Here is a 17,686-nt window from a genome sequence, read left to right as displayed (position 1 = left end):
TGTACATCATCGCTTCTTAAACAATGACGCTAGAAATCTTTGTTTTATTATATCTGAGACCATATCCCTAGAGGACATAACACGAAATCTGATCTATTACCTTTTCTGGAATACTTGCTAATGTCATCAAAACTTATTAAAGTTGTTTGAAAAAGTGGTAAAAGTCATAACAAAACTTTAGGAAAACGCCCTAAAGCATTCACATCCTGCAAACCAGTGTGCAATTTAAAATGAAGCTAATTTTCCAAATAACCATTCATCAACACACCTTGAACAATTTGTCCATCTTGATAAACACCATTTTGGCTCAGTCATAAAACATTTGTAACCTCCTCAAAAGCTGGTGATTTCTAAGAAGCATCACATCAAATCTGTGTTAAATGTGTGTTTCAATATACATGAATAGTCAACTGTGATTTTGTAAGTTATTCTGTTACAAGACTGAATAATGCTTTACAAGGGTGTGGTCTAAACGTAGCATTTGTTGTTGCCTTTTTTTTCAAACTCTCTGGATGTTGAAGTAACTTTTACATGAGTGACGCTACGAGTAATCACTTTCAGACTAATCTTACTAGCAAATATATTATTTTTGTAAAAACATCTTAAAGCAGAAACTAAGTTACTAAGGAGCCAAGAAACTAGTGCCAAGTTATTGCTCTGCCATGACATGTCTGTAGTCTTGTCTAAGTATCCCTGATTCTGCTTTTAAACCATATGAATCGAATATGTCACTCAGTTAGGTATACTTATAATTGACTATATTACTATTTATTTTATCACCTTTCTACATTTACTAAAGGATGCAAGATTCTTAAAAGATATCTTGCTATCATTTCCATTGAAGTAATTAAAATGACAGTTTTACTGACTGTATTATTCCTAAAGTGTACCAATGTACCACTCCTACATGAAAAAAATACATTGTAACATTGTAAAAATTAGAAACAAATAATATTCTCTTAGTTAAGAAATACAATTTGGTTTAATTCCCTCCAATATTCCAGAAAGTCACTAGACTATTCTTCTCGTATAGTTTTCGTCTTGATTCACATCTCTTTATGGAAATACCGAAATATTTAAGGCATGGTTTTATAGACACTTATTTGAAATGCTTTTCATATTTTGGATATTGCGTGATAAACATCTGCTTATACTGTAATAAAAAATATTACTTTTCAAATATTTTGCGCTATTAACAGATAGTGTACTGCACAGTAGCCCTTCAGATTGTGCTTTTGAAACTTGACAACATCATAAAATGTGTGACAAATTTAAGAATATCTAAGATCGAAGGCAACCATATTATCACATTGTTTTTTAATGTAACAAGTTTTGCCATGTTGGTCGTCCCTAACCGAAATCAGATCGCTATCAGATTTGTTTACATTGTGTCACGGCCTTCTCACCCGTCTCGTTTCAGCTTTATTGTCTAACCAAACCAATGCCCAGTATTGACTAAAACGATAAGCAAAAACAATTTTGTAGCTACAAAAAATATCCGTGTTTATGACACTTGCGAATCCTTAAACTGCTAGCTGTTGTCATCTAATTGGTAATGGTTTTGCATATGTGCGAAAGAGTGGAATTTCATGCAATTTCTCAACTTAGAGCAGACGTAGGTTTCCATAACGACGGTGCCGACAATTAACTGATCGTGAGGCCTATCGCATTCCTTGATCCATCTCAGTTTTTTTGTCTTCACTCAAAAAGTTTGTTGAAGGTCAAATCAAATCGCAGCAATGTATAATAGATATTGCGAGTGTGAACGGCATAATTCGAAGCTCATCGCTCCGGAGGCTTCGTTTGACCCCTGAAGTAAGTCTGACAAATCCACAATGCGCACCCGGCCTGCTGATTGGCCGAAATCGACGCATGCGCCAGCTTTGATTGACAGACTGGATCGGTCTATTAGTTTTTACTATTTAGCCACTGGAGATGCCAGTTTCAGATTAGTTCATATTCTAAGGCCTGAGCTGATCAGAAACAACACTTCATGCACAATGGCATTTCTCAACATTGTATGAAGTATGATAAACAAAAGTTACTTTGAACCATGTTTCATGCTGATTTCTAATAATTAATCTTCTACATGGGTGGCAGTGGCTTCACATGTTCACCACAGGGAAGGGTGAGGTCATGTATAGAATGGATGACAGTGGCTTCGCATGGGTGAGGCTAGATAGGAAATCCTTTCTTTCAAATAAAAGAGGCATTCACACAGACATGACACACAGGGAGTTACACCACTGCCCATAAAAGATCTGTAGTGTTATCAACTTGCGATTTAAGCATGCATCATCTTCATGCTGATGAACAGTCTGACATATCAGCCACCATACACAATGAACAACAATTACAAATTATAGTCCATAATAAGACCAAAGGGAAGCTTGATGTGGGTCTCAACTTCCTTATTCTTATAACAGAAATGCTTTCATACAATATATGACTTTGAGAGAAGTTGGATATAAAAAGGTCTGACATTATGTAGCAAAGTTAGTGGGTTAGTGTGGTCACCCTGACTACCTCTACTCAAACCTTACTTGATCCAGTCTCACAGAAACAACCAACCCTTCTGGGTGCACAAAGCCTACAGTAATTAGTGAATCAAATTTTGGAACATAAGTGAAATTTGGAACAAGTGCACACTAGTGCTGGGAATTAAAATCACACAACTGATAAATGTTTCATTACCAACAAACAATCCTCAAAAAATGGTTACCATGATTTTCCTGTTCAGGTTGTGATTACAGATAAGTATAACATGATTATCTGTTGTTTTTGCTCTATTTAGAAACTACACAAATTGCACTTGTAAATTTCGCATCCGATGTAAAATGATGTAAATTGCTACTATAAACTGAGGACTACTAGATCATGAACATAAACTCCAAGCCTTTAAATAATAATCAGTCACGACCTTTCAAAGAAGTAAAGTGAGTTTTCTAAGAAATTTACACATTTTCAGGCCTAACAACTTCCGAGATATGTTCTACTGTGAAGTGTTTCAAACACTAAAACAGTAAGTTCCAAAATCATTTTGTGTTCAATTATGAGAAAATGTGATTGAATGTTTGGTTGTTTGGTCACTGCAACCAATCTTTGATTACTTCAGTTAACTGGACGGCCACCTTCCTCCTGCCCTGCAGTCCCACCATGGAGTAACCCACACAGTGAGGGTGAAGGAGTGCTTCCCACTATTCCTGGCCACATCCTGGGTTGTGTATAAACAAGGATAACAGGTGATCTTATCCTCCCATCATTAACTTACTATCTTCAAACATATCTGATTCTGTCTGGAAGGAATATTGCTGAGGGGTTTCTAAAGTTTGTTAAAGACTCTTGATAGCCATCATGGCTGATATATGTTGACACAGAGTATTATTTGGATTTGATCTGAAGAAAGATTATGTCTCTCTGCATGCAGGGTGTGTTGTGGGTATCTATAATGTTCTCTATGCACCTATCCTGTTATCTGTGACAGTCACCAATGTGTGGAATATGCTTTCAAACACAAAATCCCCATGTGACATAACTAAGGTGGTAGGGAATATCTTCACTTGTACCTACATCTACACTATCTGCAATCAGAAGCCAAAGTCCCACAAGATTTACCTTCTGCTGATACTTCCTCCCCTTTCCTCCACCACCCACTCACTGCTTCTCAGGCAGATCCTCAGTATGGTACATTAAATTGTAATTCTTTGTTCTGGTTTGTTGTTTAATTCCCACATTCAGCTATATATATTTTAGCTATATGGCAGACATTACATTGTCAGGTTAGTCTAATTATTACATTTATCTGCTAAAAATACAGATTCCAAATCCCTGTAACATCTGAAGTAGAAAAACTCATAACCAGTACCAATAAAGAACTACAGTTCCCTACTAAGATACCACAACAACAGTGGCTGATTCACCGACTGACATGACCAACAGACACACTGATGACAGTTTCCTGTTGCGACAGACAGATAAAACAATTCATGTGAATCATTCCGCACATTGCAAGCATTCCATCACTAGCTAGGTATGTCTAGTTCCCCTCCCGCCCCCCAGGCTTACATAGGCCCATCTTTCAAACCAGACATTTATCTTTAATGTATTATGCATTTCATCTGCCTTCAACTGAACTTCTATTTGCAAAATCCAGTTTGTTCTCATACTTATGACTTAACAGAATCAAGGAAGACTATGCATGGACGTTTTGAAATGTCACTACAGATAACAAAACATCCCCCTCTTTACGAAGCTTGTGACGACAGAATTCCTGAAACCCTTACCTGTGTCTGTTTATGCTAAACACATACCAAACATATCATCAGCTCTATGACTGCCTTCGGGAGCAGGCATACAACAGTTCACAGACAAGTATGCTGTGAATGAACCCAAGGTGATGATTTCAATCCTTCTCAGCATACTCACATAAACTAACTACAGCTCCTGCATCCCTGGCAAGTGCCTCCATACACATCACTTGTCACACCTCGTTCACAACACCTTGTACTACCCTGTATGACTACCAGAAAGAGCAGTGCTTGTCTCACATGATCAAAGTAGAAGTCCTTCCACACTAGGACTATAATTGATCATACTGATATCTGGTCTCAAACATAAATTAACAACACAATGACAGTTTTCAGAGGAGCATGACCCTTCCTTAACGTTACCATGGAACAGAGTATATGACAAGTACAATGTTGTATCACGTTAACTACTGCAAACATTACCATGGAACAGAGTATATCATATGTACAATGTTGTACCAGGCTAACTACCCCAAACATTACCATGGAACAGAGTATATCATAAGTACAATGTTGTACCAGGCTAACTACCCAAAACATTACCATGGAACAGAGTATATGACAAGTACAATGTTGTATCACATTAACTACCCAAAACATTACCATGGAACAGAGTATATCATAAGTACAATGTTGTATCACATTAACTACCCAAAACATTACCATGGAACAGAGTATATCATAAGTACAATGTCGTATCACTTCTCCTGTTTTTTACCAAAACTAGGATATATCAGATTTACATTGATAAATGAGGTACCTATCCCTAACAGCTGGCCATGGCCTGAAATTAGCCACGTCCACCACTGAGTGAAGTTACCACTCCCATCCACCTAGGTATGGGACATGATGTATCAGTGGATGTGGTCATGTGCGGCATCAGAGCCCACTATGGTTACAAGGGCAGCACTGACAAGACACAGGTAAACATTTGTAAGCTGGTCAACACACCACTGCTTCTGCTCAGTCCTTCAAGATGTGGGTCAGCAACAAAGACATGATAAACCAGTGTCTGTGTGGAGGTCCTGTCAGTGGGGCCTACCCTGGGGCAATAGGCACACTGACAGCAGCCAGGATGGGCTGCTCACCTTAAATAGTTTCATCTCATCGTCTCTGCTACCTCAACTTGTCTTCAAAAGCCTGTTATAACTGTACCTCAATATCATAACAAGATACATCAATAGCAATGTATAGAAAACATCTATCCCAAGAAAATGTATGCATGTAACAAGCACTATTTGACATTACTACTTCATATACAAAACGTAGACTGTCAACTCGATGCATGGAAGTGTTAAATTAATTTCTTAAATTTGTTTTGGGATTTAATATATTGTGCCAGTGACCGGAACTCGTCAACTGGTCAGTGATTTATGCTATCAATTCAGGCTCACAAACACTGTGATAGTCTGTATCATTTAGACTAAAATCTACACAGAAAGTCAATCACAGATGGGGTTTTCCTTTGCGATAGGTTCACTAAACAGCAAGGACTTTTTCTCCCTCATTGTTAACTCCCCTATATCTAAACTACAATTTTACAGCAACTGACAATGTTGACATCTTTGCAAAGGGTCACTGTCAATCGCCACTGTCAATATCATTAGCTCCCAATATATGGCAGAACATTTTTGCAATACAGATACATGCATGGCAATAACACATTATTGTCAATACACAGCCCAAAAGAATAGAAGTATTTACTTTTATGATTATACTCAGAGGCTTGATGGTTACATTAATTTTTCACAATTAGTAAGAGCATCTATGTATTCTTCAACTCTATCACATGTGAAATGGTCCAGGAATACAGAAACAAAAAATAAATTTTTCTCTCTAACAAATTGTGACTTTTGGCTCCAGCTTGTCATACAATAACCATGTAACGAGACAACGTAACAGGCAAGTTTACACGAAAACTAACCTTTTGTCTTCCACTTTTACACCATATGAAAATGTTTGTCAAGCAGTTTTACAGCCCAAACAATACAGATATCAGAAGTAACTTATTTATTTTTTTGTGTTATATCGAAGTTTCTATGTTAACTGAAAGCTCTAAGTCTACAATGAAGATACCATAGCTTATATCCCATGGAAATGATGCCATTGGTGCCCAAATGAGAAACGAATGATATCAATAAGCCTTATTAGACCCATTTCACATGATGCAGGTAAGGGAGTGTTTCTAGTGTCTCTATACACCAATACTCGTTCTGAAACATCGTCAACAAACCGAGAATTGCTGAGGATGTTTAGGAAACCACACAAACATCGAAGTGAACTTTTAAACAGCCAGTATGCATATAAAGTCATGTCACATGTATATCTGTTAATTATGTTTTGATCATTACATCACAACTATAATTCCTTATATAAATCCTTAAATTCCTCATACAGTTCAAAATAAATTGACAAATGGTCTTGTCACCAAACGTGAGTGTCTCAGTGAAATCTTGCAAAACATATCAGGTGTCGCTCATTTGAAATCTAAAAAAAGCCCATCTCAGATTTTACACCATGTATCGTTTTCTCATACTGTGAGTGATCCGTTCGCGAACTCATTGCTTACACTTGCACATACATTTTAGAACATGCATGAGAAGCATCAAAGCAAGACACAGTTAAATAGAAAAAGGTGTATTCCAGATATTTCCACAATTCAATACAACATATCACAGTTACGGTTAGCGTGATGCCATGACTGACGCAAACTCAAAACAGGCATGATGGTACTTCTCATTTTTCAATATCGCCCTTGATCACAATGAAAACAAAAAGAAACTACCAACCACCAGACTGTAAGAATACTTTGCTCTACTTGCATGTCACATTTATGCATGAATGTTGATTGATAGAACAAACATTTCCTTCCAAACATCCTGTGTACTCACGTTGGTGAACACACCATTTTGAGAAAGTCATTTCAAGATAGTGATGTTATGTGTAACTAAACACTGTTAAACACATTTGATATTTTCATTGATGTGACCTTATGACCATAAAAACACACGCTTATTTATATCTTGCTGCTTACATTTTCAGTTCTTACACTTCTTTTGCATTTTTCCATCTGTGGTTTCACACGATTAAAATCAGTTTTTCATCTTTTGGCTTTGAGACTTGACAGGAAACAAGTCTAAACCAGCAGGCACCAATTACGTCATAATCAAAGTGCAATAACTCTGGCCTGTTGAGCTCGGGAAAAAACAGAGACTTCACAATGACGTAACATTTCAGCACTTATAGAGCTGTGATACATTCATTGTAAGAAAATTGAAAGTATGTTTTCAAAAACAATGATACCAAGGAAGTAAAAAATTCCATTTTGGTTTACATAAGAAAAACATGACTTTTTCATGTATACTTCTCCTTTAAGTGTATCGTAATCATTGATTTTGGTGTTCATAAGTGTTGCTGTGTTCATGTCATTTCACCAACATGTGTGTCCATTATTTCATTGGTGTTGTACAATTCTGTCTGAAGGCTGCCACAACTTAAAGGTCACCCATATTACCTCTACAGCAAACAGAGCATCATGACAATATCAACTTTACACACATCAGTTTGGTATTTCAGGTATCTCATCATTGCACTTCCCTAGTCAGATGATTCAGAATATGACACAATTGAAAGTACAAAAACAGATCACAGCATGTACTGAAGAACTATTGGAACGAGGGTGCATGTCAGAGTCAGCGGCATCAATACAGGCTTACATGAAATTATAACATAGATCACAGCATGTACTGAAGAACTATTGGAACGAGGGTGCATGTCAGAGTCAGCGGCATCAATACAGGCTTACATGAAATTATAACATAGATCACAGCATGTACTGAAGAACTATTGGAACGAGGGTGCATGTCAGAGTCAGCGGCATCAATACAGGCTTACATGAAATTATAACATAGATCACAGCATACTGAAGAACTATTGGAACGAGGGTGCATGTCAGAGTCAGCGGCATCAATACAGGCTTACATGAAATTATAACATAGATCACAGCATGTACTGAAGAACTATTCGAACGAGGTTTATGTCAAGCTTACATTCAGTCAGATACCTAAGTGAAGTGTCCCTACACATGCAACAATGACATCCGTCTGTGTGTAGATCCGTACAGAACACACACTTGACTAACTATCCTGAACTGTGGCTCAGTATTTTGCAACATTTAAAAGCAAATCTTATTATGACTAAACAGTCACTATGTTGTAACCATATGAGACACAAATGTCAAACAGAGAAACTGTTGGCATACTGCAAATGTCAGCAGAGAAGTTGTGTCCTGTACTCCAGGACGTGGACTTAGTTGGGGTAATACTTATCAGTTCTTATCAGAATATGTGTACAAGCATGTGTACATATGTAATGTGTATAAACAGTGATAGCAACTGGTATTGTGGTAGAAAAAGCTGTCATTAAACAACTTAAGTTTGCTGTAACTTGACCTGTAGTGTTCAACACTATCTGTGTGAAGTTATCTGCAGCATTAATCATAACAATTCAAGAGGTTATTCTCAACTCTGGCACACTAAACAGTGTTATTGTAACCTACTTTGTATGAAGGACACCAAGAACAGCAGTTGGGCAGGAGCACCAGGGTTGTGAAAAAGAGGAGGAAATCACTGCCATTCACTACACTGGAAACTCTTGACTCATGCATGTGATAAAAAGCTTTATACACCTAGAAAACAGCATAAAACTGGCCATTAGAGACCTTCTTTTCCATTTACACCATCCATTATATGTCCATTGTCTGTTGCATATCACAAACTTCAGCATAGTTGACACAAAATCTTAACACCTTCTGTCAACCTTAATCCTAATAAATGTGTGACCCAAGATCAGTTTGTGTCAACCTGGCATATAACTAACCTAGGTTTGTTTGTTTGATAAAGACCATAGACTCTACCTGTGAGATGACTTTAGGCTGAACTCTCTGGATCGGCTTCTTTGCTGGTGTGCCTGTGGGTTTTTTACAGTTGACAAGGTTGAGAGGGAAGGGTAGTGCAACCGCTGTACATATCCCATAATGTATAGCTCCACAGGGTAGGCCCAACTTCTTCAACTGAGCAACATCACACACAGCACAACTATGCAGTGATCTCCGCCACTTAAGCTCGATTTTACTGGTGTAATACACAGTTACCCGTGAGTGTACGTACTTAACGCAGGCATACTTCTTCTGCATAATAGGTGACCCTGCTCTTCTTCAGCACAAGAATATCAGAATGAGATATAAATATCCGATTGAAGACATGTGGTTCCGGAACAGACAATATACACATCCACACTTATACACACCACTAAGAAAACTTTGAGCCAACTTTATAACCTCAGAGAGTGAGGACACGCAACATCACACTCAGATCAAAAAGTTGGCGTGCCGATTAAAATATCCTGTGACTCTGTGAAGTGTGTCGGTCTATTCTATCTGCTGCCAGTAAGGCTTGTGTTGCGTAGGGCCTTTGTTAATGAGAGACAGACAGCATGGCTGAGAGGTGTAGGATTTTCTGCCAGTTACACATTCACTATGAGGCGTTCAGCAGCCAGTCTCAACAGTTAGCATCTTCCACAGACCTAGGGGCAGATTCCTTTTATGGAGAGCCTACGTAGGAAGTGTAATCCCGCCCTTAGTGCCCATCGACTCACAGACTGGGAAACTAACTTTGGTCACTAGTCACTATGGACCTCCTGGGTGTGGTATTTATAAGCTTGGGAGGACAACAGCAAAAACACTTGTGAGCAGGCTTCTGTTTTTGATGTTATGGAGAGGATTGACTATTGTGCCTTCCTGCCTTAGGCTAGCTCCTCCTACGCCTGAGAGGGCTGGGATATTAATCACCTCAACAGCCAACAAACATCAACACTTTAGTTCTGACTGAAGAAACTTGAGTAAAAGTCAGGAAAACAGAGTTTCATCTGTGCATATCTTCACAGATCCTAGAAATATAATGACATCTTTTGTCTGTAACCTGCTGTTTTTAAGATGAGAGAGTGTCATCTAAGTCCATGAGTAAGTGTCGTTTTACCCATAAGCTGAGCCCACTGTTGTGGCAGACGGCCAAATGACTGGAGGTAATTCAAGCTGTAGTTAAAGCAGGCTTGGCTATGCTAGTCAGCTGTTAGTGATAACTGGCCAGTATATCTGACCTATACACATGTGGGGAGTTCACACAGTGGACATGCCTGTAACATCTTCCTACTCTCAACAAGACACTCCCTACAGAAGGACAGTTCGTGTCCACTGTAGACTGTCCTCATCAGGATATGTATATCCCCATTTCTCCTGTCTTGTTTCAGTCAACTGACTACACCAAGGACACTCCCATTTCTCCTGTCTTGTTTCAGTCAACTGACTACACCAAGGACACTCAGGACAGAAAGTGTCCAAATACATCTAAGCTTAGGGTGCGGTGTACTTACGCCTGTGAGAACATCTCTATTTCATACACAACTGCAGCTATACAATTCTTGACCCAAGTCTAGTAAAGTTTCAACTACAGTCGTTATCTAGCATAAACGTTACCACATTTACAATCTGTAATTGCTGCAACAAATGAACAAGGTTATTTCTGGATGTTTTCAGGCAGCTTGTTATACATTACAGTGATTGTGAAATGAAAGGACAAGACATCAAGATACGACAATGAAGTCATACACTTATGTTTATGACAGACAACACTAATACTTTGTGAGTGGTCACTAGTTCTCAATACTAGCCGACCAGTTGTACAAAAGCTTCTGTACTTCTACATCTAAGGAAGCCTCCTGTGATCAGAACCTACTTTCTGAAACATCAGCTGCTGTGTAATTACCAGCTGACTATTCAGCTGCTCACACACTGTGGCTTATCAGTCTATATTACACACTCTAGCAATATTTAACATACTGTCTTTGGTTAGCACTGCATGTGGCAGTGTCTATCACAAGCTATTACATAATCAACAGGAAAGTCAGTCTTGAAAATCTGCTGTTACACCATAATGTCCACTTCCACATGGATGCAATACACATGGACTAGAATCTTCTCAGTTATGTATATCATCCAGGGGTGGAAATAACCCACTGCCCTACGTCCCACTCTAGTGTTTTTTCTGTCGGGCAAGCTAATTTGTATATCATGCTGTACCAGTGTCCAGTGGACTTTCCATTGTTAATTATGTTGTTTATACAAATAATCAACAAGGAAATCGGTCAGCATAGTGGAAAAATTATTAGGGCAAGCGATTTTACAAGTGCCACTGCACCGGGGTACATTAGCAATTCAAGGATTACTTCCATCCCTGTCATCTTCACCAGAAGTGTTCAGTCCAAAATACAGCACATGTATGTATATCATCTTCACCAGAAGTGTTCAGTCCAAGATACAGCACGTGTATGTATATCATCTTCACCAGAAGTGTTCAATCCAAGATACAGCACATGCATGTATATCATCTTCACCAGGAGTGTTCAGTCCAAGATACAGCACATGTATGTATATCATCTTCACCAGAGTCAAAAATATAGCTAATGTAGCTGCTAGCTTCACTACCTTACAGTAGCTCTCACCCTCTACATCTACCACCTTAGTCTTTTTCTATTTTCTAACAAACATCAGTTGACAAAAGCTTTATCTTGCCAAGCCGCATATCTAGTCAGAAGTCTGTGCCAGGCAGCACGCTTACTGCATGTGGCAAGTTCTTACACCACACAGAAGACATTGGCAAGTGACATCGTGTTCACCCTTTCTTCGACAATATGGCCTGCATTATTCTATTCCAAATAACAGGGGATTTTATCCCTGACAACACATTTTGTAGGGGGTATTATTTTTATCTATTAACATCCGTGAGTGCATCTGTGTGTCCGTCGGTGCACATTTGTCTTTTCCGGAGCTGAACTTTTAAACTGTTCACTATTTCTTCATCAAACTTAACAGATAGATTTGTGGTGTACTGGTGCCTTTTGGTAGTTTTGGAATTCTGAATGAAATAACTTTTTTAACATTTCAATGGCAACAAGTTTGACTTTGAATGTGGTGGGTGTGCTCTTTTCCAGACCAGGGGCTCCTTTCACAAAGTAAACTTACCTAAGGTCAACCTTAACTCCCATTCTTTAAAGGTCACAAGCAACCAAAATATCAAACATAATTAAAACACATTTATCACTTATTAAGGACATATAACATACATTGCTGCTTTTAAAAAAACAAATAAACAAAATTATAAGCGTACAATCGCGATTCAAAAGTGCAATATTTTGTACTTGGGCTTACTTCCCCCAAAACGAAGCCCTCGGGAAACCGAACCCAGTCATAGCCAGGGGGTGTGCACTCAGGTGTAACAACAGCTTCTGATTGGCCATTCCATTTGCTGATATGCTGAGGGTTCAATGTGTGTACAGAAAGATGATCTGTTTGATGGGCATTTTAGAAGTATAGAAAAGTAAGATTCTTCATGGATAACAACTTCTTTTTGTGTACTTGATGCGTCGTTTCAGTATGGATTCATACACTGTTGTCAAACAAAATCATACACACTAAAAGAAGTCGTTATCCATGAAGAATGTATAAAGAGATGTTGGGTTTTGAAAATACATGTTCTCTGAATTTGCACTCGATCCATTCAAAAATCATGTCAGTAGAGATGGTAAACTACTGAGTGGCTGGAATCTGTCATTCGTCCAAGTACAAAGCAGGTCTTGAAACTGACAAGAGTTTGCACCAGTTCCTGTCAGATCCAGTCATCCGAAAAAAGTGAATTTAGTTTGTCTGCAACCTACAGACATAAAAACATGTCATGTGTATCACACGTGCCTAATTACATAATGTGGCAGAGACGGGACTCGGGTGCACGAGTCATAAATCAACTTATTTTCTTTATGTCATATAGTCTGATAGGTGTTAAGTTCAAATTGTACGTGGTCAACGATTGAAGCTGTGTACTGCATGTTGTCTTTAGCAGACAGGCAGGTAGACATATAGGTGTGAATAAACCAGACACTGAGCTTTCTCTGTGACAGAGACTGCTTACCACAATCAACAAGTTTTTCACGTAACGAGTAGATTATTTACTTGTTTGTGTACACAACCAAGATTAGACTACTGCTCACGATCTCAGACGCTGGGCATGCATATTGTTTCAAGCTCCGCGAACCTATTCACTGTGCATGCCTTATGGACGCAACGCAGCAGTTTAGTGAAATGTTTGAACTCTGATTTCGCGGGCTTTTTTTTTTTCATCGCGTTTTTTTCAACTTTTTAGGTTGAATTGGCATTTTTTATGATTTGTTTCGGTAAGTGCATACCGAAAGGTACAAGAATCTGCAAAGTTGTGTTTTACGTTGCTTGTGACCTTTAACATTACACAAAGGTTACCTAAGTCTAAGGTAACCTTAGTGCAGTGTTAAAGAATGGGAGTTCAGGTTAACCTTAGCAAAGGTTGCTTTTTGAAAGGAACCCCAGACCTTCAAAACAGTTAACTATTTCTTCACCAAACTAGGTACAGATATGGAGCTTGTGGTGTACTGGTGCCTTTTGGTAGTTTTGGAATTCTGAATAAAAGATTTGTTAGATTTCAATGGCAACAAGTTCGATTTTGATTGAATTTGGTGGGTGTGCTCTTTCCTGGACCAGAATTTCAAAACTGTTCACAATTTCTTCACCAAACTAGGCACAGATATAGATCTTGTGGTGTCTTGGTGCCTCTTGGTAGTTTTGGAATTATGAATAAAATATTTTTTAGATTTCCATGGTAACAAGTTCAATTTTGATATTTCTTCATAAAACTTGACACATATATAGATCTTGTGGAAGAAGACAGAAGATGACATATCCCTTAGGCCCCCATATATCTGATAGAACATATCATGTGACAGTTACTTGATGTATTATTAGACTAAGCTGGAATCATTTTCATGGAAATCATGAAAAATATAAATGCCAAATATCAGTAAACAGCAAAAGGCACCACTTCAAGATCTGCCTCATATATCTGCCAATGAAAAACAGAGCTCATCCCTCACTCTTGAATGAATGAGTCGGAATCATTTCCAAGGAAACCAAGAAAATGATAAATCGCAAAAGTCTATATATAGCAAAAGGCACTACTGTATGCTCTGCCACAAATATCTACCAAGTTTTGTGACAGATATTAAGAAGTTTTCAAGTAGTGAAATGAAACACAACCCTCACTTTTGAGACTATGTATGAAACATTTCCATGGAAACTAATAAATCACAAAAGATGTAAATAGCAGGTTCTGACTGATATATCTACGAAGTTTTGCAGAAAAAATATCAAACGGTTTTTGAGTTATGCTCCAGAAACAAAGCCCACCCCTCCCATTAGACTAAGTCCAAACTGTTTCCATGGAAACCAAGAAAAATGAAAATGCCCAAAATCTGCAAATAGCAAAGGTCACAACCTTAGGTTCACTTTGCTATATCTACCAATTTTGGTCTAAATATATTGAATGATGTTTAAGTTATGTTCCGGACACAGTAGTAATAAAGACACTGCTTATGAAAAATATCCAGTAAGTCCTGGAAGTAAATCCAGTGAACTGTTTTTGAGATATCTTGCTGATAAGCTTAACATACTGAAATCTTATAAGTGTCTGAGTGACCTTGAAAACTATGTGAAGGTCACCAAAATCCACTGTCCCCTGGGCCTTCTCTAGATGAAGCTTGGTGTGAAATATGAAGTAAATCCAGTGAATGGTATTTAAGAGATCTTGCTGACAAGGGAAAACGTTTAAGTCCCATTTTGACCTTGAAATGATGGTCAAGGTCACCAAACCTGACTGGGATCTTTCACATACTGTGATGAACTAAGTACTAAGTATGAAAACACTCTAGTCTATGGTTCGTAAGATATTACAATACAGAATACAAATATTATAGTCTAATATTATATCCCCTGCTTTGTGCTTAATGGGTGGTTCTGTATATTTAGGTATTGGAGATATGACAGCTGAAATATGTTGACACATGAAACAATGGATCAAATTCCATATGTTTGAAAACATCATGTATCCAAAATATTTTAGCATGATAATGTGTTGTTTCTATCTGTTATTAAAGTGCAAAATATTGGTTCTGTTGTCATTTATTCAATAAAGTCCAAACTACTTTAAATCGCCCATCCACTTGAAAGCACCCTTATCCTGAAATTTACTCTGACAGGATAGGGGGAGAGGGGAGAGCCCCATGTACATATCATTCCAGTAAAATATAACTTCATAAGTAGATGTCACTGAAAAGGACACAAAAATACTAGATGTAGCTTTGATGCATGTAACCATGGCAACTGATGAGCTTTATAACATATCTTTGTTATGGAATTCAATTTCACTGTTTATTTATATTAAACCATACAAACACAGGATCATTTGATTTACTGCTTATTTCAGCTTCATCCACTACTTATTAAATAGAAATATTGTTGGATGCTCGTCTTTTAGATGCATCAAACATATATGGCAGACAAATATCCCCGTACAATGCAAGTGTACCTGTGAAGAGTTCCTGACAAGTTGGAGAGAGGACTAAGTGATTAGCCACTCCAACTGGGGGAGAGAGGTTTCCTATCAACAACCCCTCCATGTACACTGAAAGCCCTGTCTGCACACTCCACTCAACCAAGGGAGTAACCTGACCCTGCATATGCCACACCATATTCCATAAAACTTATCATGTATCAAAATTACTTGAAGCATGTCACCTCCTTCAAGAAGACTAGTAGTTGTCATAGTAACAAAGATGTTCAGCTTACAGAATACTGAGGAAGATCAGAATACTTTAATGCTAATTTCATAACATACTCTGAAGAAGGCATCCCACCTCTTCCTTCAATAAAATTTAGAGGTTTCCCATCTTCATAAAATTTATTGAACAAAACTTGGAGAACCTCAGAAGAGCAAATACTGGTGCCTTTGGTCCTACTTACATATACTCTATATATTTATATATATATCCAATGACCTAGCCCCCATCTAATCAAAAGATGAAAATTAATACTAGCATGATCAAAGAAGTACTTCAAAAACTTCCAATGGATATTGGAAATCTGACAATTTAGTAACAAGAGCACCCTCCTTAGGTTGGTAATTGGATATCAGCTGCCACCTCAATCAGTCACGTCCACCTGAACAGCTGGAGGGTTCATGGCCTTGCAGACCAGCTACACTAATCCTTCACTGCCAATCTACCTGGCAGGATCATAGACAACATGGAAACTGTAGATGTGGTGCTTTAGCCTACTTCATAACAAAAGTCAAAACAATGTTAGACAAATTAGAATGTTTGTGCTACACAGCATACTAACCAAATACAAAGACATGCTGAGTGGCTACTTAATCCATCAAGCATGATAGAAATTTGACACAAGATATCAAATGAGTTTTTATCATTACTCTAAGCCAGCAATAGAGTTCTCCTTGAAACTGGCCAATCCCTTTCAATATCAGGCTTCACTTTATCCTAGTCTAAGTAAACTTATCCTCAGTACTTTTCGTTACATTCCACTACTGAGTCTAATAAAACCTTATGGGAGGCCGTGTCAGGTAACCTTAGAGATTGACCAATCAGAACACAGCTTACCAAATCATGAAAGTGGACATTCACACATATCTTTTGAACTATTTATCTCGCAAAGGTTCACACCCGAACGATTCCGAATGCTATTTAGCGTACGCTTGCTTCCGGGTGATGCACACGGTGTAGGTACAACCATGACAACTGTGGGTAAACAGTCGCTGAAAATGGTATTTTTGGCAATATTCAAGGATGTCAGCTTGCGGAAATATTAGCTAATGGTAACCATGTCAACAGAAACCCCAAACCCTATATATTACAGGTCAAATAATTCTGTTTTATGTGGATTTTTGTTTGTGGACAGATCTGTGTCGGTGAGCTGAATATTATGAAAGTCCCTCCGATCCCTAAATAGTAGCCGTTGTCTGATTGGTTAAAAATCTGTTTAACCGTCTTGCGTTTGATTGGACAGTCATTGGTCGCTCAAAGGTTACCTGACGCGACCTTCTACTAGGTTTTGTTAGACTCAGTGGTGGAGTGTCACAAAATACACTGAGACGAAGTTTACTTGGACTGCACTTTATCCTAGTTGTGTTATTGGAGTCCACCTCACATAAAGAAACACAGTATATGGTACTTGAAAACTTTCTCACCCATACCCAGCATCATACTGTGTAATATGTCTGACATTATTTACATTATGTAAACACTGACCTGTACACCTGAACAGCCTAATATCTGAAAACGTGTGTCATCATTACAAGCATTGATGGACATGATACAGTGTGCACTGATTAGAAGTCTCTGTCATCATCATTGAAGCAGGATTGTTTAACATTACATCCTGTATACATCAT

At 38.1% G+C, this 17,686-nt stretch overlaps 1 protein-coding gene across 3 annotated transcripts in view; it reads right to left on the bottom strand.

Moving 5' to 3' along the window:
- Positions 1 to 17,686, bottom strand: part of LOC137281536 (serine/threonine-protein phosphatase 2A regulatory subunit B'' subunit beta-like) — a 66,145-nt gene that overhangs the window by 32,227 nt on the left and 16,232 nt on the right. The window contains exon 1 of one of the 3 annotated variants that reach the window (XM_067812822.1): positions 9,223 to 10,128. The exons of the other annotated variants lie outside the window; for them this stretch is intronic. Coding sequence (XP_067668923.1) covers positions 9,223 to 9,501 — 279 coding nt within the window. The 5' untranslated portion in view covers positions 9,502 to 10,128. Of the gene's footprint in view, positions 1 to 9,222; positions 10,129 to 17,686 lie in introns of those variants that run through there. 3 annotated transcript variants of the gene reach the window in all.

Source organism: Haliotis asinina, chromosome 4 (assembly GCF_037392515.1).
Source record: "Haliotis asinina isolate JCU_RB_2024 chromosome 4, JCU_Hal_asi_v2, whole genome shotgun sequence".
NCBI lineage: Eukaryota > Metazoa > Mollusca > Gastropoda > Lepetellida > Haliotidae > Haliotis > Haliotis asinina.
This window is presented reverse-complemented; position numbering and strand designations above follow the sequence as displayed.